The 27,377-nt window shown below is 37.5% G+C and overlaps 1 protein-coding gene and 2 long non-coding RNA genes across 3 annotated transcripts; 2 read left to right on the top strand and 1 right to left on the bottom strand.

Annotated features, from left to right (window-relative positions):
• Positions 1 to 9: 9 nt before the first annotated feature.
• abat (4-aminobutyrate aminotransferase) lies at positions 10 to 27,377 on the bottom strand. The gene is made up of 16 exons (XM_082142674.1): positions 27,150 to 27,377; positions 20,288 to 20,447; positions 19,119 to 19,216; positions 18,811 to 18,840; positions 17,680 to 17,797; positions 12,897 to 12,946; positions 8,602 to 8,682; positions 8,143 to 8,235; positions 7,571 to 7,633; positions 7,403 to 7,466; positions 7,017 to 7,165; positions 4,652 to 4,789; positions 4,017 to 4,184; positions 2,958 to 3,104; positions 2,600 to 2,711; positions 10 to 2,071 (listed from the first exon to the last, which is right to left on the bottom strand). The coding sequence occupies exons 2-16, from the start codon at positions 20,355 to 20,357 to the stop codon at positions 1,950 to 1,952; spliced, it is 1,503 nt and encodes a 500-aa protein (XP_081998800.1). The 5' UTR covers positions 20,358 to 20,447; positions 27,150 to 27,377; the 3' UTR covers positions 10 to 1,949.
• On the top strand, positions 4,796 to 7,002 carry LOC309479594. The gene is made up of 2 exons (XR_014199327.1): positions 4,796 to 5,693; positions 6,839 to 7,002. It is a non-coding gene; the product is annotated as an uncharacterized lncRNA (long non-coding RNA).
• On the top strand, positions 12,953 to 13,791 carry LOC309479591. Its single transcript, XR_014199326.1, has 2 exons — positions 12,953 to 13,308; positions 13,414 to 13,791. It is a non-coding gene; the product is annotated as an uncharacterized lncRNA (long non-coding RNA).

Genomic DNA, 27,377 nt, shown 5'->3' with positions numbered 1-27,377 from the left:
ACAAAAAAATTATTCAAATTGTCAGATTTATTTTATAACTTCCTCAGACAACATTAAGGTTATGTAGAAATTACCTCAATATTTTAATCTAATTTTACTACATATAACAGTGTAAACCATTTAATTTTTTTTCTAATTGTTAATGAGTATCAATAATACACATTTCTCAATTAAATACTGACTTTGCCGAGTACAAACAGACACAGCATTTACATATAGTCACTGCCGCCGCCTGTCCACAACATTAAAATGAACATTTAAAAGGCATCCAAAACAACATTTCTAAATTACACTGACATGGGACACAATATCACGAAGGAATAACAGTGTGTTAGAGACTGTGTGATTTTATACATATTTATACTCAAGTAAATGTCAGTTAAATAAGGAACTTGATTCTGATGCAGCTGTAAACATGGAAACGTGGTTAGTCTTCACTAATAAAGCTTACAACAATGAGCATTGCATAAACTCACTACATGAAGTACATATTAGGGTTTAAGTATTTAAAAAGGAAAGGACGATTGAAACACCAAGCTGAGGGGATGTTCACTCTTTCAGCTTGGAGCAACTGGAATAGGAGAATCACCCCAAAGATGATAAACGTATACAGGCTGTGATGGCCATTTAGTGAAGATGACCTTGTAGACGTTATCAATACCTTTTCTTACATGGCCTGTGATGAGGAACATGAGGGGATCATGTTCACCTGAGCAGAGGATGGACGCTAAGTTGAGCAGCCCCAAGCTTGTGCTTTTAAAACATGTTTCCTGATGGATTTCTATTGTTAGATCAGGTAGAAGTTTGGCTGTGAAAATACAAATGCATCTTTCATAGTCAATTATGAAATCCTGTTAATGCTGTAGGAAATATCAGCCCTCACATTACCACACCAGGTTGTGCTTTAAATGTTTCGTGCTGGCAACATTCTGTTCGTATCTCACTGGGACTCAAATCAGAGGCTTTGCATCACAGTAAAGACAATGTCTCTTTATGATTGAGGAATTATACAGTAAAGCAGACACCTCAATAAAGGGACTTTCTGATTGCTTGAAGGTTATTGGCTCAAAAGACGTCCTGTTAAAATGGGAATAGAGGTTCTACAGTTCTCTGCAGCTTCTCACTTTTTCCAGCTTTCCATCGGCTCTATCCAGATCAAGATGCAATCAGTCCAACAATGCTTCCACGACTTGTCTTTCACCCATGCTTTTAATTCAGAGAGGACCATAATATTCAGGTGCTCTGTAAATTCAATCTGTCATCATGCAAAATTACAAACTAGACATTTCCAGTGCAACCATATCTTTGTAGATATTAAAATAGTTATATTTTTATCTTCATAAAGCCAGTAGTAGCTACTGTCCACTTCATGTACGTTTAGTGTCATACATAGTGACTACTCATCTTTTCATGTTAACTTCCAAATGCTTAGACCTGGAGTCTTTTTCTTTGACATAAAAAGGGTTATAAGAAATATTGCAATAAGAAATCCTGTACCATCTCTGAGGTCTCTATATTGCTTTAACTAACTTTCAATGGAAGGACTTTTTGTTTGTGAAACTTTCTGGTCCTGAATGACCCTACAGTTCACAAACTAACTTGCGACATCAGCAAGAGAGATTTACTTTAATATATAATTTGAGTGAATGACCCTGAATTGGAGGCATTACTACTGGGATAATTCCTGTATTCTGCTTCAGATCTTCAATCTGTCCACCCTTGGTTTAAAAAGAAAAAAGAAAAGATCAGCTAAATAAAAAGAGATAGAAAACAGATTTTTATCCTTCCTAATTAGAAATGACAGGATGAGAGTGGACGGAAAGAGAGAGAGAGAGAGAGAGAGAGAGAGAGAGACGGTGATCAATTAATTGTGACAGGCTGGTATAAACCCTTGAGTGGGATTGGACCCTATATGTTTCATAATCAAGGTCCACCTGGCAGCCAGAACTCTATTCATGCTCAGTCAGAACGTCATTCAGGATGTTCAGGAGCTGATGGACATGGTACTCCTTGAAGATCAGAGAGGGACGGAAACGGATGGACCTTTCGCCACAGGAACCCAAAAATGCACCTGGTGAGATAAACAGAAGTTTTTTTATTTTAGAGAACATAGTATCCCATAAAGCCTCTGCATCTTGTGCGGACAGGGTTTAAAATTAACACTATTTGTTACTACTATACTACTAATATAATTATTGCAAATTGCATATTATATAATTACCTGACAATGACCTGAGCTTTGTCATTAGCTATGTTTCCATCCAAAATTGCGAATTTAACTTTTGCGCAAAAATGGTAAAAATCACTTTAAACATTTGCGAATAAAGCAGCGTTTCCATCCCGTGCGTTCAAGAGAACAAAATCATCACTTCCAGGGAAATTGGGGCTAAATATCTGTAATAAAAATGGAAGTTGCTGCAATCGGGGGAAGGAACTGTGGCTGTTTTCCCCAACATTGTAAATGAACTGCATCTCAGAGCACACAGATGAAACATAATAACTAATTTATGAATAAATTATAAAATAATCCAATTGTCATAAGAGCAAAAAACATCCATTTTAAACCTCGTGTGTGATGGGTGAGGGGGCCACAGCTTACCTTTGTTCCTGGCCTTCATCATGATACTGTTGCGCGTGGCATCATCGCAGGCGTCTATGGCACAGAATGTACCCTGGCCACGGGCTCTACTCAGGATATGAGGGTACTGGGTCTACGTGAGGAGAAGCAGCGAGACATTCAAACAAATACACAGTTCACGATGTGGACAGCATCATATATCCACAGCTTCAAAACAAGCGCTCATTACGTTGCCAAAATCGATTACAGGCTCAGGTTTTCTCTCCGGCAGCAGGAGTTATGAGGCCGGCCCGCAGATAAGCAATGAACGTCATGATAGAACCATTAACAGTTTTAAAGCCTTTCGTGATGAGCTGTGGCGTCTGTGAGATGGCTGTACCTGCAGTGCATAAAGGCCCTGCAAAAGAGCCTTCCCTGAGCGCGTCACCTCTTCCAGAAGGTTCTCTCTTCTGATCACATTAAGCACCTCTGATAAGAACAGATTCTTTGAGGGGTCTCCCATCCAGGTGTTGAAGATTCTGTAGGGCTGAGGTGAATACAGTCATGTCAGTTTAAATGGTTCTTACACTCAAGTCTTCTTTAAGACGTCATGCAACCAAAAATGTATTTTGAGGGCATTCATAGGCTCTTAAAAGTTGTTGTTTTTTTTCCAAGGAAAGGCCATTTGATATTTTAATAGAAGGGATGAACCCTTCAGTATGTCCCGCCTCAAATTCTGTTTTTAATGCGTCAACACAAGAGATAAATTGTGTCAAGCAATTTTAAGTAGACCAAAAATGAAAAAGATTTTTATTTATATATTATTTTATAGTAATAATAATACATAAATTATTTTCACCATTTAAATTGCACTGTTATAATTATTATAGTAACAACAACAATTATTATTCAAAATTATTAACACTCTCATCTCTCCCTATGTGCACTGGTCACGTAAAAAATTTTGGGACAATTTCGGTTTCACATTGCACTGTTTGTACTGTTTTTGCCCTAAATGTCTCTTTTGATCCAGTGCTCAATGTCTAAAGTTTTTATGTAAAGTATTTATGAAAAGTATATGTTTATATAAGTTACATAGTTATATATAAGGCTATATGTTTATATAGGTTACATGTAGATTTATTGAAGTTTTTTTGTGGCTTAGAATGTAGATAAAACTGCACCATTGGAGGTAACTTTACAGAAAGAAACAGTAGGGGGCATGATTGCTCAGTTCCATACAGCTATGAATCTCATCCAAGGACACGCAATCATTTAGACAAACAAAGACTGCGAAACTGACAGAACAATCATCTGATACTAAAACACATTATAACTCCAATCATAAACAATGACTTATATACAAAAACGATAAAGCAGCCAACTGGGAACAATTACTAAGAATGAGATTGACGATTTTGCATGTGGGGACATATGGGGAAACGATGACAGCCCTTACTTTGTCTGCTTGCAGTTCATCCCTGTGGTAATATCCTCCTGTCAGCATCTTCTTGCTGAAGGAAACAACATCAGCAGGGTCATCCAGACCCCAATGCTCATGGGCCCAGAACTTGCCTGTTGCTCCTCCACCTGTCTGCACCTCATCCACGTGGAAAGCACAGCCATGCTGAAAGATCCAGACACAGATAAACATCTGTTAGCTCACTCTCTGTCAAAACCCATCTTGTCAGCCCGCATAAAACTGCATACAACACCCACTGGACACAGCCGTTGCGCTTTGCTACGCTTCATTTGAAGAGAACACTTCCCGAGTTTTTCAGGGAGAGCGTGGACTTCATCACAATTACTTAAAGGGCCTCTTTTCTTTTCTCTGCATAAAAGCAGCCTTATTAAATCATTCCCTTTTGTGTTCTGCCTTATCTCGTTCATAAGGACTCAATTTAGAGCAGATAAAAAGAACTTCGTGCAGTCGAGAGTGCCTTTTTTTATTAGTGTTTAAAGAGTCTCATTTTAGCAATTTATAACTGGAGTGTCTATCTGAAACGACTTCAAAGCACAGATCCAATAAGAAAGGATGACTGTGGAGGAAAGCTAATCATTTAAGAATAGTTAGCTTGGAAAAAAACATTTCACCTTGCGTGCAATATTTCGCAATTTGATGAAGAAGTCAGGCGAAGCGTGGTTGTCCCCCCCCTCTGCCTGGATGGGCTCGATAACAATGCCAGCAACTGGTTTGCCCTTCTGCCTCCACTTCATGATGAGATCCTCAACCTGACACACAGAAAAGTTTAAAACTTATTCAATGCTTTACTTACCTTTATCTTACTTGCATGTTAAGAACTAGATAACACTTTGCAGTCTGTGCATTGTAAGACAACGATTACCGTCTGTTTTTAGAAAACTATGCTGCACTCCAAAATTGTATGCAAGATATTCTTACTGGATATCTAGTGTCAGATAATTGACAAATTAGGTATTTCTGTAATATTCCTGGTTCAACACAAGTTTAGTTAAAAGCATTAAGCATCATGTTGATTAACAAAAAAAAAAAAAGCAAAAAGCATGGTAATAGTGAGACACTAACAATTGAAGAAAATGGGGCCCATTCTTGAAGGATTTAAAAGCAGAAATTTGAAGCATATCATTTTATAAAATCACTTACATTACTTAAAACATGTTATCACATTTACCATTGCTCTGTGAAATGTTAGTGTGTGAAATCCAATTGGAATCCATTTAATAAGGAATTTCTAGTGAGGGCGAAACATTTCACGTCGCAGATTTCGCATCGGGTTTAAGTTTTTCACCGGATTGACAAACAGCTGCTTGGTTGAAAGCGACCTCTGTGTGAGGTGTGGGCATTGTGCATTACTACACTATTGGCAGTGGACAATGCAGCTTTCTGTTGGTCAACAAGGCGATTCTGCGTGAAAAACTTGGATATCTGCTTTGGAGAAATGCTTTGCCTTGCGCAAAATTCCCAATCGTGTATATATTCCTATTGAAATCACTGAAAATCACCCACGGAATTTTGCTGAACAACTAAAAGGTTTAGGGATCACAGTGATCTGTTTTCATACTGACAAACCTGTAAAATGGGATATAACTTTACACAACATTAAAATCATGTTAACATTGTTGTTTATGTCTTGTGGTGATACTATTGAAATAGCGAGTATTTTAAAATGTATAGTAGGGTGGCCCTAAAGTGTAAAAAAAAAAAATTTCTTCCGTTTTCTGCAGCCTGACCCGCCAGAGTTGTTCCATTTACGCTAAAAACACCCCAGAAAAAAAAATGGGGCAAAAATATTAATATTTAGAGGTAGCTCAAGCCCATCAAAGTTCGCTGTTTTTGTAGGCAATTCTACAAGTTAGCAAAATTCTTAATTTTAAAACGTTTAGCATTGAGCATTGTATTCAATACTATACAGTTTGCAGAATGCAGCAAATCACGTAGCCTATTACTTGATCACAGTTCAATGTGAGTACAATATTAAATATTTAACCAAATATATCTTACACAATATACATTTGACTATTGTAAGATAACTGATGATATGCATCTTTTCACAGTTTGCACAGTTCAAAGTCAATAGTTCAGAGTTTCTTAACACCAAGCAGCGTTGATTTCTTGGCATCTGGAAATTGTATTCGGTTTTGCTCAATGACTTGCAGAGCATATGCAGCTGTTCTTCACACCTAAAGCGCCCGGATTGTGACGCATCTTGGATGAGCGCAACACCACGTTCTGCGTGGTCGTTTGTTACGCCAGACTATTGATTATTGCCTCCGCAGCTTTGAAATCATCTCTACTGTTCCATGATTCGGGATCTAAAAAATGGCAGAGAACGATGGTCCCTGTGGGTAGCTTAGTCCCTTCAATTCCTTCCACATGGCTAACAAGATAATCTTGCGAGCGCGTATCAACTGTTCCTCCCGTCGCCATTGGGCTCTGCTGCTTGCGAAGTGCTGAAGTGCCGACGACCGCAAATCACAGCCAGTAATGACAAATACTTGAAATAAGTCACAAAAGTGGCAAAATAACACAATTTATGCATAGAATATGTTTTGTGCAAAATAGGTGTAAATTCAGAATTGCCATTAAATAAGCAAGTATGTAATTTAAATAGTTGAGATAAAATTAGGCAAGTGGTAATTATCACAAACTGAGCATAATAACTGATTATACAAAACTTCAATGTCATCGAGCCACCTCTAAATATTGTTCAAATGAGCTCATATTTTGCCTGAATTATTTTTTCATGTATTGGAACAACTTGAGGGGGTCAGACAATTATAAATCAAAACTTGAAAAATAAGGGCCACCTTAATGTATAGATTGGTGTACCTCAGTGTAACGTATATTTTGGCTTTTTTAGAAGAGGTGGGAAACTCACAAATGCTGTTGATTGAGCATTACTTGTACTGAACCCAAAATATTATTTTAATTATCGTGGATTTTTTTTTTCTGTGAACACATAAAGGAGAGATCTCAGACCTCCTCCAGGCAGCGGGCCTCTTCCTGGGCGTTCTCCCGTGCAAACTCCTCCAATGGGTACTGGAGCTTAGGGAAGGGTGCGATAGGCCAGTCAAAGGCCGGTATATCCAACTTGTGAATGGCTTTGGAATGTGTTGTGGCCAGGCAACCTGTAATCCAACACCACACACATTAGGGGATGGATGTCCCAGTTAAAACAAAACAGCCAGGCGTCTTTGTTAGTCAAATGAAGTCACATGATACAAATAGTTACAAAGGCAAACAAATGTAAGGCTAATACATGCAGGCCAGGTCAAATCCCTGAATCCCTGAAGTGTACTGAACTGAATCAGACACATCTTTCAATTATGTTCTTATAAATCAACAGACAATTTTCAAGCACTTACCCAGAGTTCTCCCATGGAAAGCTCCCATAAAAGACAAGATGCTCAAATCTGGGCATCCAGGACTCTGAGAGAGAGGAAAGAGAATAGTGTGTGTAAAAAGAACATTAAGATTTCAGGAGCCACAGTCATGTGCATAATGCGTGTCTTTCACAGTGTCTATTCTCTAACCTGGTTGATCATGCAAGAGCCGATTTCCTCCGCAGATGGGTTGGTGTCTCCTCTCTCCTTATTCTAGAAACCATTAAAAAAGTATTAGATATCAGATGATTTAAGAGCTGTTCATGTGTATAGAGTAGGGCTCCCAACATATGTACGTGGGTACATACAGTACATGATGCATACATGAATATATACCTGTATATATTTCAATTGATCGTTTTATTTCCATATAATGAACACAAAGACTGTCCAGACTGTCAAGAGCCCAGTTCATATGGAATTTACATAACAGTCAGGAATATGTTTTTTTTGTGTGTGTAATTACATCATATTTTCTTATGATTCCCTCACCTGTATCATTTGACAGCCCTAATATAAAGTAATCTGAATTAAATCAGTATTTCTAACAGATTTAAGCTTTCAAGCTTCTGTTATACTTTTGCAAGCAATAATAAAAATATTATAGTGATATACAGTGATTTTTTTCCTCCAACAGTTTCAGTCTGGGTATTATTACTGCCAAAATACAACCGATATATATATAGAGTCGAGCAGGAGCAAACTGAGGAAAGTCCACTCACTCTGTACCAGATAAACATGCTCTTGAAGGCATTCTCATTGGAGCAGGAACCACAGGCCATGGTTTGTACTCGCGTCATTCCGCTGGGGGCAATCTGATGTTGAAGAAAGAGTCATTCACAGCACTCCGCACTGGCACCTCTACAATAAACAGCAAGCCACTTCCGGCCAATGTGAAAAAGAGCGCAATCATTTATTAGGTTCATAGTGATATCTGCAAAGGACGTTATCAAGATTAAGAAAATCCCAAAGGGCTTTTTTACAACTGCCAGAAAACAATCTGATCTTCAAGTGAAAGGTCTAAACCTTGTGAAAAAAACAGTCCTTACTCTCTACTTGTGAGCATTGTCAGCAATCATTTCTGAGACATATGCTGTTATTAGCTTTTGTGCAAGTTTGTGGAAACATACATCTTTCAAGAAATCCTTCACTTGTGTTTCTTCAAATCCAACAACACTCACCGTTAGCAGGCTCTCGACCAGTTTGTCTGGAAAGTTCTCAGGTGGCAGAATACCAAGTGCCGGCCGGTTGACAAATGCACTCTGAAAACAAAAATTCACACAAAATTTGAAAAAGTACATTTTAAGTCAAGTCAAGTCAAGTCAAGTTTATTTGTATAGCGCTTTTCACAATACAGATTGTATCAAAGCAGCTTCACAGTATTAAATTAAAATAATACAATAATACAATACAGGAATTTATTGATTGATAAAATTAAATTAAATATCCCCAAAATATCCCCAACTGAGCAAGCCAAAGGCAACAGTGGCAAGGAACCGAAAAACTCCATCAAGTGACCTAATGGTGTCCTAAAACTCCATCAGGTGACCTAATGGAGAAAAAAACCTTGGGAGAACCCAGGCTCAGTCGGGGGCCAGTTCTCCTCTGGCATTTATGAGCTAGAGGCCGGATTGTAGTTTGAACTGTAGGATTATAAGAATGCCTGGCTGAAGAGATGCGACTTTAATCTAGTTTTAAACTGGGAGAGTGAGTCTGAGCAACGAACAGTATCAGGAAGACTATTCCAGAGTTTTGGAGCCAAATGTGAAAATGCTCTCCCTCCTTTGGTGGTTCTGGATATCCTAGGTATGACCAAAAGCCTTGAATTTAGTGATCTTAAAGAGCGCGATGGATTATAGGGTGATAGAAGATCCGTTAAATAGACTGGAGCTAAGCCGTTTAGGGCTTTGTAAGTCAGTAGCAATATCTTATAATTAATACGGAGCTTTATAGGTAACCAATGCAGTGATGATAAAATCGGTGTTATATGATCATATTTTCTTGATCTCGTAAGAACTCTAGCGGCGGCATTTTGGACTAACTGTAGCTTGTTTATTGAGGATGCAGGACAACCAGCTAATAAAGCATTACAGTAATCCAGTCTCGAGGTCATGAATGCATGAACTAACTTTTCTGCATCAGAAACTGATAGCATATTACGTAGCTTAGCAATGTTTCTAAGGTGGAAAAAGGCTGTTTTTGTAACATATGAAATATGATTTTCAAAAGACAGGTTGCAATCGAGTATAACACCCAGGTCTTTTACTGTAGAGGATAAAGTAAAAGGACATCCTATGATGTTAAAGTTGTATTGTGCGATGTTTTGTGGGCGGTTTTTTGAACCGATAAGTATTACCTCTGTCTTGTCTGGATTTAATAAAAGAAAATTACGCGTCATCCAATCTTTTATATCTTTAACACACTCTGTCAATTTGGAAAATTTTGCGTTTTCATCCGGCCGTGATGAAATATATATTTGAGTGTCATCAGCATAACAATGGAAACTAATTCCATGTTTCCTTATAATATTTCCAAGTGGCATCATATATATTGAAAATAACAGAGGGCCTAACACAGATCCCTGCGGCACTCCATAGTTTACTGGAGTTATGATCGATTTTTCTCCATTTAAATAGACAAAATGGTAGCGGTCAGATAGGTATGATTTGAACCAGCTTAGTGCTTGTCCTTGAACACCAGTATAATTTTGTAGTCGATCTAAGAGTAATGTATGATCTATAGTATCGAACGCAGCACTAAGATCAAGTAAAACTAGTATTGAGATACAGCCTTGGTCAGAAGCTAAAAGTAAATCATTTGTGATTTTAACAAGCGCAGTTTCAGTGCTATGATGCGGTCTGAATCCAGACTGAAACTTTTCATAGATATCATTTTGTTGCAAGAAAGAGCCCAGTTGAGCGGACACCACTTTTTCTAATATTTTAGACATAAATGGAAGATTTGAAATGGGTCTATAATTTGCTAGATTATTATGATCTAATTGTGGTTTCTTAATGAGAGGTTTTATAACTGCCAGTTTAAATGTTCTTGGAACATGACCTAAAGATAAAGACGAGTTAATAATATTGAGGAGAGGCTCTTCCACTACAGGTAACATTTCTTTCAGTAGTTTAGTTGGTATAGGATCTAATAAACATGTTGTTGTTTTAGATGAAGTGATACGTTTATTTAACTCTTTTTGTTCTATAGTTGTAAAGCACTGTAATTGTTCTTGCGGGGTGATAATTGAAGCTGAATTATAAGGCGCGATTGAAGATTGAACGTTTACAATTGTGGTTCTGATGCTTTCTATTTTCTCAGTGAAGAAGTTCATGAAATCATTACTACTGAACTGTAACGGGATATTTTGTTCGGGTGACGTCTGTTTATTTGTTAGTCTAGCCACGGTGTTAAATAAAAACCTTGGATTGTTTTGGTTGTTTTCTATTAGTTTGTGGAGGTGCTCAGCCCTGGCTGCTTTTAGGGCCTTTTTATAACGTGACATACTGTCTTTCCAAGCGATTCGAAAGACCTCTAAATTAGTTTGTTTCCATTTACGCTCTAAAATACGGGTTTCTCTCTTTAAAGCATGCGTAGTATTGTTATACCATGGTGCTTTATTTTTCTCTCTGACCTTTTTTAATTTAATAGGTGCAACCACATCCAATGTTCTAGAGAGAACGGTGCTCATAGTGCTAGTTAGTTCTTCTAGTTCATCTGTTTGTTTGGGTTCAGGCAGCAGCTGAGACAGATTAGATAAGCAATTTGAGAAATTATCTATGGTGGATGGGAGGATTGTTCTGCCTGGTTGATAACGCGGCGCTGCATGACATATTACAGCAGTACGTAATATGCAAGTTACCATGTAGTGATCAGTGACTTCATCGCTTTGTGGAATGATATCTATATCGGTTGGATCGGTTCCATGTGATATAATTAAATCGAGTGTATGATTAAGACGATGTGTTGGTCCGGTGACGTTTTGCTTGACCCCAAATGAATTTAATAAATCTGTAAACGCAGCTCCTAACGCATCATTTGGATTATCTACGTGTATGTTAAAATCTCCAACAATTAATGCTTTATCGACATTGACTAATAGGTCTGAGAGAAAATCTGCAAACTCTTTTAGGAAATCAGCGTAAGGCCCTGGCGGTCTATATACGGTAGCCAAGTCTAGAGATAATAGGGATGTTTTTCTAACATCTAAGAGCGTAACATTTAGTACAAGTACTTCAAATGAAATAAACTTATAACCCGTTTTCTGAGTAACATTTAGAATATCTCTATAAATGGTTGCAACACCTCCGCCACGACCAATCAGACGGGGCTCATGCTTATAACAGTATCCAGGAGGAGTAGACTCATTAATACCGAAATAATCATTTGGTTTAAGCCAGGTTTCAGTAAGGCAAAGTACATCGAAGCTATTATCTGTGACTATTTCATTTACAATAACTGCCTTAGGTGTGAGTGATCTAATGTTTAGAAGACCTAGCTTTAGAAATAGTTTTTGTTTACTAATAGCAACATTTTCTGTTTTAATAACAATTAGATTTTTCCTAGATCCTGCATTAGATTTATTATTTGATCTCACTAAACGAGGAATAGACACGGTTTCTATGCAATGTTCTACACTAGTATTTATATCAGTTGAATTGGTGCAGCAGAGACTATGATTTGGACTTTTGGTTACTAGTCAAAGGGTATTTAACATTTTGGAGATGTTATCTGACAGAAGATCCGCTCCGAATCTGCTTGGGTGTAAGCCATCAGCACGGAAAAGCCTAGGACGCTCCCAAAACAGATTTTTTTTTAATTTAAGTGTTATTACACTACTATTCATAAGTGTATACAACTTGTGGACACTTGTGAATGGTAGCAAATTGACAATGAAAATTCAGTTACACCATTACAGGAATAAATCACACTTAGAATATTCAAATCAAAATCAGTTATTTTAAATAACTTTAATTAAGTTTCACTATGTTACTGTTTACTGTACTCAAATTTTTATTAAAAAAATGCAGCCTTGGTTAACATGAGACATCTTTCAAACCATTACAAAAATCTTACAGACCCCAAACCTAATAACAGTAGTGTATCTGCTAAAAAGTGAATTATAAAAGAAATTAATTTTGTTTTTAATGGAAAACTTAAGTGAAGCAGTGCTACTGAAAAGCAGCTCTGTGCATCACACCTTTAAAACTTTCATCTCGTTCCACTCATGCTGCACTGTTTGACTGTACAATGGAAATTAGATTTGCAGTAATCTATCTATAAAGACACACGCGCGCACATACGTGCACCCCCACGCACGCATGCGTACACACAGACACACACACACACACACACACACACACACACACACACACACACACACACACACACACACACACACACACACACACACACACACACACACACACACACACACACACACACACACACACATCATAGTCTGATCAGGACTCACCACATTATTTGGATTGGTCATCACTTTCATTAAGGCTGGATGATTGTAACCTAGAAGAGAAGATCAAAAACACTGTCAATCTATTCATTATACATGCAGTGCGATATCTGAAGATTTGAGACAGTGAAAACACACCAAAACAAACAGCAATTGAATTGAATTTGTCACAATTGAAGCTGAAGGCAACAAAATGTATTGGCACGCTAGTGAGTTGAGGTGGATCATTGATATAGTTGCTCTCTATGACTACAGCTGCAGAAATGAAACAAGAAAACAACTCTCTGATACTACTACTCTTACACAAAGCACCCAAAAACATTAGGACACTTAAGCCACAATTAAATATGTATGAAAGTCATTGCAATACACAAAAGTACAAGCCAAGTGGAAAATCATGCTAGAGTTTTTCTTGGTCCCAAAGTCATTTGTAGTGTAGATGCATGAAGTCGATTCCTTTCAAGAAAATGTTCAAATGTCTTTATTTTGAACAGCACATCTACTGTCTATGATTTACAAGCTAACAAACATAATTTTGTGAAATTTTTGAGAAGTAACTTAAACAATGGTTTAATATTTTTGCATAATGACATTTATTTGGTTATAATTTGGTTATTTATTTGGTATAAGTGACTTTTTGAGGTCTCTGACTCTGTGCACCTTGATGAGACAAACTGTATGTAGAGGTAGAGACAATTAATTGAGATTAATCAATCTTAATTAACAGATTAATAATAATAAAGTAACAGAATTTACTGTAATTTCGTTTGTTATGGCCTGTAAATTCACTACAATTTTTTTTTCTTACAACTTCAAATTTAGCAGTTAGGGCTGATCCCCAAAAAAGGGAAGAACTGATCTGTTATGTCTGCAGAACAAGACATGCCCAGAACAAGTTTCTCATGAACATGTGCCCTGCCCTAAATGTAAGCACAAACCATTTTCAGTGTGTTTTCCTTTGTTTTTTCAAAGCTGACATTACATAAAATTGTGCATAGCAATTCCAGCTACCACCAGCAGAGAGCTCTTGCATATTGTGAAGCTACAACTGACAAATAAGTATCCTGATATTCAGCATGTCAGCATATAAAAAGAAGAATTAATTTTATTTCTTCTTTTTTTATCAACATATCTCTTAAAATTAAGCATCTTTAAAGGCATTGTCAAGGATTTTTTTTTAATTAATAATAACTAACATTTATTTTTCTTGCAGGACTAACATTTATATGCGTTTGAACACTAAATGTCGCATAACCTCATAACCCTAGCAACAATCTGAAGTATTTAGGAATCCAAATTTGCTTTTACCTAGTTACAGAGAATTATACATATGAAGAACCAATCATATTGGAGAATGAATCATGTCACCTTTGCCACACTCCTATTCTCTAACAAATGTGGTTCTCATTTTGTCGAGGGGATTCTCCGTGATTGATACAAGGTCTTCACGGCCGTGATTAAAGCACATTCGAAGGCATTGTCTGGAGGTCCGTCTGATTAATGCTGTGTGACAGGCTTGACACTAGAGCTCTTACTTCCATTCCCGAGTGATTGTGTTTAGTGGAACACGAGATCTTATTCCCAAGTGATAGTGTTAAAAAGGGACAGGCATCGTCCGACTAGAAGCAGGTGTCGAAGAGGAGACGCCCCTTTAACTTAAGTCAGGTGCGTAAAGGAAAATCTAGCACAGCAGCTTAATCAAGATGACTAGCTTTTAAAACGGCATGCCTACAGCTCACTAGGAGTAGAAACAGAACTAGTTTGACCTCAGTCTGATTGCTGAGGAGTTCATTCTGTTCTAAACGCTGCATCTGGCTCTTTCAGTCCTGTGAAGTCAACTGAAACAAGCATTTATCCATGCAAGTGGCTGCCTTTATGTGAAAACACCAGCTGTTACCACATGGGTCATTCCTGTAATACAGTACATTTTCATGTCCCCATCATATTTTTTGGATACATTTTTTTTTTACAATTACAATTCTTAAAGATTAAATCATATTAGTTTCCTTTATAATAATCACAAACAGACATGTGTCAGTATTCGGTAATATGGTATATTGCGGTAATGAGTGGAATTGTTATTGTGGGCACTTCAAAATACTGGATAATTCTAAGCAACTTATCCGAATTGTTTAGATTTTTTTAATTCACATTAGCTTGATTTCTATTAACCACTTAAAAGTGTACACATTGGGCAAAAAAAAACAAACAAAAAAAAAAACAGCTATTTAGCTTTTTGTATTTACTATGGTGTTTAACAAACAACTCAAAAATACTTTTACTTTTATTATTGTTCTTTATAGTTGAGTCCTACTGGACTTCTGATTTTTTCCCCCAAATATTTGTCTACACTTTGTATACATTTAATTGTGCATTGTTCTATTATATTTAATGATGTCAAGTTAGATAAATTTACTGGACTCTTACTGAAGTATTATATTATCAAAACTTCCAAAATGCCTATAAAAATACACATACTCAAAAAGAACTTGCACTGATCCAATGAACTTTTTTCTTTTCTTATTTCCATCATGCTGAGATCTGTCTTGACTTTCTTGCCATAGCGTAAATAATCGAGTCAGAATTAATAATACTTGATTGACTGAGCTTGACCAGAGCACATTTCTGAAAGTCTTGTATATTGTTTCATAGAAATACTTCCTTAAATTACACCACAAGTACATTTACTTCTAAAACCTATACAGAGTACAGGATGTACTGCAAAACAAGAATGTACCTCATGAACTCTAGACAAGCCAGTACAGACTACTATACAACACTCCACCCACTGTTTCTGTTATTTACAGCAACAAATGTTTTGATATCTTGATCAAATTAATTATGAAAATCTGAAAAGGGGATGCTCAAGCACATAAAAAATAAAATTAAAAAAGCATCAAAGAGGTAGAGTTATCTATTTTGCTGACTGATGGTTGAATCTGTCCAGCGGCTGATCCAGGATCACAGAAAGCGTTAGATGAAGTCATAATGTAGAGAATGACACATGTAAAGAACAGGCCACAGGATGAATAAAGCCTCGCTCTTACTTAAACACACAGGATACGGGTGTGCAACACATTAAGTAAGAAAACTAGTGGAGTGTGGTGTGTGTTGCCCTTGTGCATGCATGTGTCTGTCATTGTGAATGTTTTGGGTGAGTGGGGGTTGTACAATGATGCAACAACAATATCCCATAATACACTTCTGTTCAAATGAAACAGGAGAAGTAAGTGCAAGGGAAATCAAAGCTCATTAAATCGGAGTCACCACCTGAAGGCACATCTGAGAGCGAGAGACAGTAGCTTCACTCAATTTGTTGAGGCTGATTAAATGCAAGTAAGCTAACGGACCAAACGAATGAGATGCAGACAGAGGAAAGGTGCTCTTTCTGCCTCTCAGGTCAGTCTGTCGTATCTGTACAGGCAAACCTCAAAGAAAGTCCTGAGTTCCTGTCGCTCACATTTAATCATCCGCACCAACAGTCGCCTCAGGCAAAGCCACAGGACGCCTCTCACATTTACTGAGCAAGAACAACACACTGGCCACAGTGACAACACTGTATGTTGGATTGTAAGATCCTTTCCAACTCTAGTGCAGTGTTGTTATTGTTAACTAAAACTTTAAAAAAAATTCATTAATTGAAATAAAATGAAAAATACATAAATACAGTATATAAATATTAGATAAAAACATTGCTGCTAGTGTTTAATTACAATCAAAGAAAATATTTAATCTCAAAATAAATCTCATAAAATGTATGAGATTCATTTAAATTTTATTTAAATAGCCGACTAATTAATTCTAAGATAATTAGAATTAGAATTAAGATAATCTCTAGATAATTCTTAAGAAATATTGCAGTATTTTATTATATTATAAGTGATTTATCTGTGCACTGCACATCATTCTTTTTTTTTAATTCATGTGCCCTCATAAACTCTAATCAAAGTATCTTCTCTTCTCCGATGACGTTGTAAGACTGAAAATACTGGTTGAGGCCTGATTTATGAGACAAAAGGGCCCTGCTGGCTAATTAACATTCGACCTCCCCATACTCACTTCCTCTCAGAAACAGCTAAGAACTCACACAAGAACATGGTTTAATGTGAATGTTTATCATTGACTTATGTTTTTGGTGTCATTTGAAATGTCTCAAAGTGAGTATTTGGTGTAACCAATGTATAACCATGTTCTAGATATTTGAATTGATTGTGGAATTGATCTCTGATATCTGAAATATTAAATTGTTACATGTGAATGTTCTAACTGATTTTGACATTGTTCATTTAATGGTTAAAAGGAATAGTCAAACATTCGCTCACTTTTAGTGAGGCACAGATGTTATTAAAACCTTTCATTATGGAGTCAGATGAAATAACGAGTAAATATATGATTAATGTATTGCAAATTTAACTAACCAATACTTTGCATGAGCGAGGACAGAACACGTGATAACCTTCCCCGTGTATTGGCGAACCGGCGTTGGACCAATATATCGGGCCTTACAACGTGTTTACTGGCATGAGGGCGGGACAACCTGTCACTCACATGACATCACAGCAACAACAAACCACAACCATCCAATCAATTACCATTGGAAAAAAATCCTGTCCAGTCCTACATTTTTTCTTGTCCGAGAGGCTGTTTCACTTGGATATACGTCACGCAACTTCCCTTTCATGCCAACTTTAATTCAAAGTTGTCTTATTTCCTGTCATTCATGTGTCAGTGGTCTGCAGAGCAATGAATGTGTTGTAACAGAGACCAGCTTACTGACGGAGCTCACCAATGGGGATGGAGGAGATTTGTGTGTACACGTCCAGCATTCGGTTACCGTCCACGTCCACCAGGTAGTTCCCCCTGCTCTCCTCATAGTTGCAAAAGAAATGAATCGCTCCAACATTCTGCAAACCAAGAGAGAAGTAGAGTTGAATGTTGCTATTAAAGTGAATTGTGATTCATCTGTACACCAAATTTTTTTCTTTTTCTTGGCAGAGCTTCAGCTTCATGTCAGTGAATGGCTAATAAGAAACCCGCAAGCTCTCACAACATCTATTTGCACTGATGTTACATATGTATAAGTGGTGATTGTACAATTAAATGGTTATTGGCACAAGAATTTATAAAATAGAAATATAAAAAGTGAACATCAGGAAAAAATAAATGCTACAAAAGTCAAATATATTCCCTTTAATTAATTCACATGTACTGTACAACTGATAACGCAGATGTCAAGTTTCAGACCGTGACTCATTACCACAAAATTGATTGTGAGCAACGCTGCTTTATCTACTGAAATTGGCTTTTCCGTCTCTGTGGCTTTGAACCTGATGCAGCATCTATTTTTAGCACGTCTGATGAATAGGTTATGACTCTTCTTATGTCTGCTTATTGTGCACGGGAGACAGACAGCGACCAACAGACACGCACAGGAGCTGCGGCGAAGCGAATCTGTGATATTAGCTTCATCAAAGCCTGTCAGCTCACATCTATCTGCTCACCCACAGCAAAGCGGTCAAAAGATGACTGTGACTGCTCTCAAGAAGCTGGACCAGACAGCAGATAAATTACTGCCTGAGATACATTCATCACTCAATACGCTGAAGACATCCAGACAGGCTGAAATATGGCTGGACGTCACATCAGAAGTGACATTGCTGATCTAGGGCAGTCACACTTTAGCTTTACTGCTGTTAATCATATTGTTTTGTTTTGAATGGCACTGTCTGAAAAAGTGACTCATATAATTAAATCATTATCTAAGTACAAACTAAGAGAACTGCACCTCATGTGATTGTACATGGAGATATTTGAAAACCAGTGTCAGAGTATGGAAGATTTCTATCTTATTGCATAACGCAAGTTTAAGGTACAGTTATGCGTGTATAAACTGAGCAAACGCCAAAGTTTGTCTCACCTGAATCTCTCCGAGTTGTCTCATCAGCTCCTGTTGAATGAGAGAAATTAATCTATTAGTCATTCTGCTCTGCAGAGTTATCAAAATATATTTTTGTCAGCTTTAATCATACAAATATTGGACACACATTATTTTTCTTATGATTGTAATGCTTGATTTGTTTATATACATACACACACATACATACATACATATATAAATATATCTTATATTCTCTCTAAAAAATCTTATATGTCCTGCAGAGACATATCACAAAACAATCTGGTGATCAATCTCATGGTAAAAGAGTAAAAATGCTGAGACTGAACCTGGGACTTTGGACCTGGCACAGCGGTCTTCATGGATGGGGTGTCATATTCAAACTCTGAAATAGTTTTTGTTGCAGTTTTGCTGACATATCTGGATCCTAATACAACAAAAATAGAATAAAAACTTAAATAAGACCACATACTTAATAATTTCAGCCACTCTTACTATGCAGTACATATTTCCCATAGTTACGTAATATGTTGGATGAGATTTTGAATTCACAGTTTCTAAAAATATAAATCATATTACAAGAAGAAAATGAATATCACATTTAGCTGACCATGGGAATTAATTGTATGTAATTTTACTATTTTGATTTGAGCGGATGTTACCATTTATTCCATATCCCGACTGCTGTGCACAAACTGTTTTAATTATTAATTTCTTGCAGTTGTGTAAATGATCAAATCTGGTCCCCTTTTATAGAAATTCACTTTCATAAAAAGTTACAGAGTTCAAAAAGTGCTGCATAACAGGAAAGAGTCATTCATTCATCCTTTAATTTCCTCTTGAATTATGACAGGTTGCCTCAGTTTCAGTGAAGATAACTTCCTAAAAATGCTTAGCATTGCAATTTGGATGTTTATCTGACATCTCAAAGTAATTAACCAACTGAACACTGTAAGACCTTTTGTACTTTTGTTGTATATCTGAACAGTGGCCAGCAAATACATATAAAGAATAAATGCCACAAAATGCCTTTTAGCCATTTTTGAGCAGTAGTACCCATGTGCACTTGAGGGGCTACATAAGTTTACAGAAGTGAACTCATAACTCAGCTACTGATTAATTTAGGACGCTGACAGGATTGGGACAATGTGACCAGACACTGAAGGACAAGACACAAACAACTTCTCTATACATGCAGAATTCACCAGCCAAAGCTGGACAGAACCAGATCCCTGTAACTCATTTACATGGTTAAGTAACTTTGAACTGTGTCCCTCTCGACATTCGGCTCTCTATCTATCCTCACATCATTATCATTTTAAAGGAAGCCTCTCACTTACTAAGCCGAGCATGGAGTTTAATCACTCTGATAAAGTCTCTTTGACAGCTACAGTCTTTTTGATGGTCACTAGTAGGTTGAGAACATTATAGTTAAACAAGCTTTTAAGACTACAGGGTATCATAGTCTTCCATCTCAGCATGTTTTCTTTTTTTTTACCTGGAGCGGCTAGACGCAAGTTTTGATGAAGGGAGACAGCCAGCTGGCGGGTCAGGAGTGAGGAAGCCATGTGTAGTACTCACGAAGGCAGAGATGAAGAGTGAGAGAGAGAGAGAGAGAGACAGCACACTGCCTGCCTTTCACCTTCCTTTTACTTCACCTGGGGAAAAACAATGAAAGAGATAGGTTACAGGGAGTGAGAGGCCAATATAGGTGTGGGGTAACAAATTTAAGAATCTGTTTAAGATCTGCTGATCTTATGTCCTTACATAACAAATGTAAAACTAAGGTAGTTAAAAACTAAGGTAGAGTACTTTGAATTTAGTATTTAAGGTTATGATGATGATATCAGCTGTTAAGCAAGATATTCCTGCCAGTCCTGTTCTCTCTATTGTAAGTTAAATGAGTCAGATTACTGAGACTCTCACCCTTTGTCTTTAATGGCTCTTGGAGCCCCTGTCCCAGTCTTAATCCCAAACAGGGATAAAAAGTACCCCATGCCCACGGTTAATTATACCGCTGCATCGTTAATGTTGTGGGCCTATTTTTTCCTGGAAGTCCTGGACATCTTGTTCAGATACATGGTATCATGGATTCTAGCAAATACCAACAGATAAAAAATCTAAACCTGACGACATATGCTAGAAATCTTAACAGAAAAAACAAACATCAAAATCAACACAAAAATGTGTCACTGGGCACAAAATGAAGCTTCTGCCATGACCATCCCAGTCCCCTGACCTGGACCCTATAACAAATGAGTGGGCTGAACTGAAGGGAAGAAGTGCCAACATGGGTCTGGGAATCTGAAGGATCTGGAGAGATTCTATATGGAGGAATGGTCTCTGATCTCTTGTCAGGTGTTCTCCAAACTCATCAGGCATTATAGGAGAAAACTAATTATGGCCAATGTGTTTTGGAGAAGAGCATTTATTACATAATGTGATGTACCCCCCATTTTCAATTATTTTACTTCAATAAAAGGTTAGATTTTTTAGAATGTTTGAATGAAAGATCAAAAGGATTAACAATGCAGATTTATTTTTACAGCGATCTTTGATCATATTTACCAGGGGTGCCAATAATTCTGACCACAACTGTATGTTGATATTTTACTTTATTTCAGTAAACAGAAATGTTTTTAATATTCCTTGTTTTATTCAGTTTAGTTTTAGTTCACAATGGCTTTAGTTTAATCCTGGCTCAAACAAACTGAGGAATATTCAGAAAGCACCCCAAAGCCAAAATGTTCACAATTTTCAGAGAAATCAACCTACAAACAGCTTGTCTCTAAAAATAGTTGCATATCTATTTTTTATCAGAAACTGATTAACAACCATATCGGTGCAAATCTTACAGTCTGCTGTCGTCCTGGGATCATGCTTCACAGACAGTTCCTCTCTCCCTGAGCAGCAGGTTCAGCCATGCTCATCAATCCTGTCCTATAACAATGGTCCTGACAGTTGGCCCTCATGCCACTTAATTAAAGCATGGTTGATTGGTGTTAATTACAACATGGCTTAGACACTCACCAGCCCTCGGATGATCTTTTTGCACTGCAGAACCATCACAGCCATTTCTTGGGACGGAGACAAGTGACTAACGGCGTGACTTTCGAGTACCGCTAAACCTTCCCAACAGGCACAGGGTTCAGGGAACTCGAGCACCACTCGGTCACACTTTGGCGTTAAGATTAACTGGGAAGAATAGTCCTGCCTAAGGGAAAAGCTGATGCCTGAGGGAATCCCGACATATCTTCAGCTATTATAATGAGTGAGCATATGCTTAGGGAAGGAAAAGCAAGGTGACGATACGCAATTATTATGCACAAAATGTTCTTAACTGGAATAAACACCATGTTTCTGAAGGAATATTGTTCCTGCTCAGTTTAAATGTCATAGGCATATGTTTCTATCATATTTCTAGTCTGGACATTGAAAACCTGTGAATCAGTCCTCCTGCTCTATTGAAAGGAAGCTAGTCTTATACATTTGCTTGTCCAAAGGAATCAATTCAGAGGGGAGAACCATAGCATCTTTATTAATGCGCAGGAGACGAGAAGCAGAAAGTGCATCTCTGTTGTGCTATAGGACGCTTACGCAATTGAGGCGGCAGAAGCAAGAAAAATCCAGACGCTCCGTCTCTCAGAAGCACTCCAACCAGACGGCTCATCGACCGGATAGAACCGGTTCTGAAAATGTGTGTTACACAAGCCTGTTGTCATGCGCCTGTGAGGATGCAGCAAGCAAAATGGGTTAAACTAGTTTGACGGCTGGGGGGCAACAACTTGACTGATGGAACTGATTTTCCTTTCTCGAGTGAAAGAGACTAATTTCATTTCATTGACTGATAGAGAGCGAAGAGATGAGGGAATGCTGATGGGAAGAGGAGTGTGGATACATAATAATAATAATAATAATAATAATAAATTATATTTGTAATGCGCCTTTCTCAGACTCAAAGCGCTACAGAATGTACAGAACAAAAAAATAAATACACAGTACTGTGCAAAAGTCTTAGGCATGTTGATATTAATATTAATATTATGCGAAGACTTTTGCACAGTACTGTATATATATATATATATAAATATATATATATATATATATATATACTGTACATATATGGGCATAGTTCAATTGACTCTGTACTCTGTACAATAGTCCTTCAACCAATCAGACCGATGATCCAGGTGACGTACTTTGCAGCAAAAACTCCAGGCAGGAAACGTGTCAACAAACGTGTTGGTTTGGAGCATTGATCAGCGGTTTCCAGAACCAGCAATGGCATCGAGCGATTTTTGCAGGTTGTGCAAAAAAAAACATGAAAGTGAGTGCTATTTACACCCACTCTAGCGATTTGTTAGCTAAACTAAATAAGCTATTGAGCAGGTTAGAGGTTAAAAGGAATTCGATTTGATTAAACCCGCCAATAGTGCGCCAGGTGGATAAGCCAGTTTGTGATTGGTCCCCGCAAATTTGTAACGGAAGCAGGATAGAAGAATGTACAGGTTTCCAGTCTGAGCTGCAGGGCAAAATCAAATTGCCGGCAGATCGGGCTGGGTTTACCCAGTCTATGGCTGAACTGGAAGCCAATGCAGTTGCTGGAGCGCGGGAGTAATGTGATGGGGTGAGGATGTATAAGTCAAAACACGTTTTGTACATAGTTTTGTATATATTGCAACCTCTTAATGTAATTTGCTGGTAAACTTGCAAAGAGAGAATTACAATAATCAGGCCTTGACATGATGAAGGCATCAGGCCTAGAGAGAAAGGGTCTAATACGAGCAATGTTCCTCAGATGGAAAAAAGCAACCTTCGTTATGTTTTTAAAATGAGGATTAAAAGTTAGCTGAGCATCAAAAATCACGTCCATTACCCACCTGGCCAGAAGGGGACAATTAGGGTATTGTTTACTGAAAGTTTAAAAACATTACATTTACTGACATTGGATGGAGTGCCAATTAATACGATTTCAGTTTTGGAGCAATTTAGTTTTAGAAAGTTGAGTTTCATCCACGCTTTGATTTCCAACAAACAGTCAGAAAGTTGAATAGAGATCAGGCTGAAAGCTGATATAAATCTGGGTGTCATCCACATAACAGTGATAGCTCAGGCCATACTTCTGAATGATCTGCCCAAGAGGCAGCATATAAACACTAAATAAAACAGGACCCAAAACTGACCCCTGAGGGACACCATGACACAGAGGCACAGTCTGAGATCTGTTAGTACCCAGGTAGACAAATCTGAGAGGTAAGATTTAAGCTAGTTTAACACAGTTCCAGACAGACCGCTCAACATATGCAATCTGTCCAATATGCTGTGACATATGGTATCGAATGCAGCATTAAGATCTAACAAAACCAAAATGCCACAAGCCCCAGAGTCATGTATCTGCTCATTTTCAGCATCAAAATTCAGCACTCTTTGTTCACATCACATGACATCTGATTCTCTCTCAGCTAATCAATATTCATCAGGGGTCTCTGCATGGGCGCTGTGCTGGGGGAACATTTCAAAGTGAACAATAGCCGCCTGTGCTGGATTACACAACTCCGAGCCACTTCCTCTGCTCCTCATCCTCTCAGCTCAGAGTGTGAACTAAAGCCAGCGCTCCACGAGAGCAATGACCAACCGCACCAAACGCGGAGCCATTTTTAAAATGCAAATTATTCCTTAAGTTACGTAACACCATTTTTGGGAGCAGCTCCCCTCGGAAAAGGAGCAAGATGACATCAGTAGAAGTAAGCAACAAGACATGAAAGAGTCTACAGAATACATCCTCAATACAAATATGTGAAGCTAATTTTTAAACTTCAGAGATGACAAATTGTGATTAACTGATTTTTAACTGATCATAGTGACCATAAAGATAGCAGAGAGATTATTTGGGTTTGCACTCTGGGAAATAATCATCATAATCCTGATCACCAGCAAAGGAACTTTGATCGTTGGCTAGCGATAACATTGAGCTCACTAAAGACACTGAGCTGTCAGTGAAGAATATGAGCACGGTTCATTGCGCACAATAGCTACTCAGCTAACCCTGTTAAAGCCTATTGGTAAACTTCATTACACCAATTCCCCTCTGCATGATTTAAACAGTCTATTAGGTCATGCACAAGTCATTCTTTGCTACACTCACTCATACGAATGTGGTGAAGAAATATATTCACAGGATTTCCCTCTATTTCATTAAAAAGATAAGAATCTAGACTCTAATACTGCATATGAAAGCTCAATGAAAAGAGGACTAATAAAAATATTCAGTCAAAATCTGAGAGGTTATGTAGTTGAAATAGACATTAAGAGTCGTTAAGCAGTCTCTGTAGGAATGGTACATGAAAAAGGGGACATTCAGTGGGATTGAGGAGGTAAAACATCTGACAAATACTGCAAGACAGTTGCCAAGGGAACCAAGGAGGAAAACAATTGTACAACTGGCTGTCTTTCTTGTCTGGACGACAGATCAACCTCTGTAGGGAAAAACTGTGGTGCTATTAAGAGGATGAATCTTGGTTAAGAAGCAATAGGCCAGGTTTTATGCATCAGTACCTCGAGAAAATAATTGCATGGCGTATTCATTTAAAACAAAGCATGACATCGAGAGTGTTGCAGGGCTAATCCCAACAAATGCATCCTCAAAATTGGACAGAAACATGTGAAGCGCTCAACATCAGATGGGAAGATGCTATGAATAACAAGTCCCACATACTGTACATGTACAGACAAATCAATCTGTCATCCATAAGGGGACTTCAAAAACATTCAGCATTCCTGAAAACCTGCTCCACAATCAAATGCTTAAGCAGGTCTATGCATTACGCTGTTTTACTCTAAATTAATAGTTTTTGTAAGTAAAAAAACATGAATTACCTTAATTTTTGGTAAAAACAGTAAAAGTACATTCCCAGAATTCCCTGAATGACACATCACATTGGATTATATTATATATAAATCATTTTGTTTAATATTTTTACAGTATTTCATGTACATTAGGGTTGTCTAGTCTAGTGTACCATTTTTTATGCTAAAAAGGTGATTTTGGTATTTCAAGTAGACTGGTAAATTAACATTAATGAAACATAAGGCTAGGAGTTATTAAATATACAGTCACCAATATGCCATCCCATAATACCAGAAATATTGTCAGAATTCTTGCAACCACAGTTACCAGTTTTGTTGTTGTTGTTTTTTGTGAAAATTAAACAGATTTTTTACAGTGTAAGATATATCATCCTTTTTATTCAGTGTGCAAAGCAAGGAAATTATTGCAGGAGAGATTATGATACTGGATACTGAATGACCCAGAGCAGATGAACATGTAAACAACATTTCACATGGATGTTTTGGAAACACAATTTTAAAAGAAACTCAACAGCTAGTGTATACTATGTCAATATATTTGATTATGAACAAAATGGAGTTTCTTGCAACACAATATGTAAAGCTTTAAATAATCTTACTGAATATGACTGAATATAGTTTTAAAAAACAGAATTCTCTGATAAGTCTTAACAGAGTTTCTGCTAAACAAAATGGTTCTATAGTCCCATATTAATGTATTATGGTTCAACTACAGGTCATCAATACATTTTTTTTTTTTTTTTTTTTAAATCAGTATTCTTTCCTGTTTTCCATTAAAATATTTAGACATTAAAACAGATGCAAACAAGATGCATAAGAAAATATATCTTGAATTAATTTTAAATGTATTTATTTAAATATATTCACATTTAAATTAAAAATTTTTTTTTCTGGATGAAAGCAAGTTTAAATCTAACAGAATAACTTATTCTTTGCAATTTTGTTTCTCGAGAACATTTTTATACTGCAAAACAGGGTAAACATGCGGTTATGGACACACTCACTAAGGATAACAAAAATAAAAAAAACAGTAAACAATTTTTTTTAAAGTTGATATGAGGGACAATACACGAGTGCATTTGGATGACAGGTGGCTAGTGTTGTTTTTGTCAGAATCAGTCACAAAGCAGCTGGTGGAACGGAGAAGCAACAGTATCCGGTTCCGACTGGATCTGACCTGTCAAACGGTTCTGCGAGAGAGACGTATGGAGAGAATCGAGTCGATGCAGCAGTCCACCAGTCTACTGTCTCGCAACGCTGCAATGTTTCATAAGAAACGCGGCTGTTAAAAAACAAGACAGCTATTGCATCACCATCAACGCACAGCGAGGCGTTCCTGCAAGCGATACCGCTAATGCACGATAAACTTATGATTATGAATTACAAAATCAAACCGCGTGCTTACGCTCTGCGTCGAAAGCGCTGCAGCGTCTCTATTTCGCTACACTGTTCGCTGCTGCTGTAATGATACTTAATGACATTTAAAGACTCACCTTTATGTGTATTCGCTGTACGGGAGGTGGAATCTAGCAGGTTCTTGGTGGAAGGACGAAAAAGTAAGACAAGAGTGCAGGAGTGAGGAACACAAGCAGATTTTAAAACATCATTAGAAGTCTGGCCCTTTTCCCGAGAGGAGGGTTTTGCTGGGGGATCCGTCGACTTCAGCCAATAGAGAGAGAGAGAAAGAGAGCTGCAGCTCCCGGAAATGTCAGCTCCCTCAC

Source organism: Leuciscus leuciscus (assembly GCF_965113295.1).
Source record: "Leuciscus leuciscus genome assembly, chromosome: 1".
Lineage (NCBI taxonomy): Eukaryota > Metazoa > Chordata > Actinopteri > Cypriniformes > Leuciscidae > Leuciscus > Leuciscus leuciscus.
The sequence above is the reverse complement of the archived record's forward strand: the minus strand, read 5'-3'. Positions and strand labels throughout refer to the sequence as shown.

Coding starts and splice junctions, on each gene's coding strand:
- abat (XM_082142674.1), bottom strand. CDS start 20,357: ATGGCTTCCTCACTCCTGACCCGCCAGCTGGCTGTCTCCCTTCATCAA. Junction 17,798..18,810: donor GACAACTCGGAGAGATTCAG/GTGAGACAAACT, acceptor CTTGGTTTGCAG/AATGTTGGAGCGATTCATTT. Junction 4,790..7,016: donor AGGCCCGCTGCCTGGAGGAG/GTCTGAGATCTC, acceptor TCTGTGTGTCAG/GTTGAGGATCTCATCATGAA.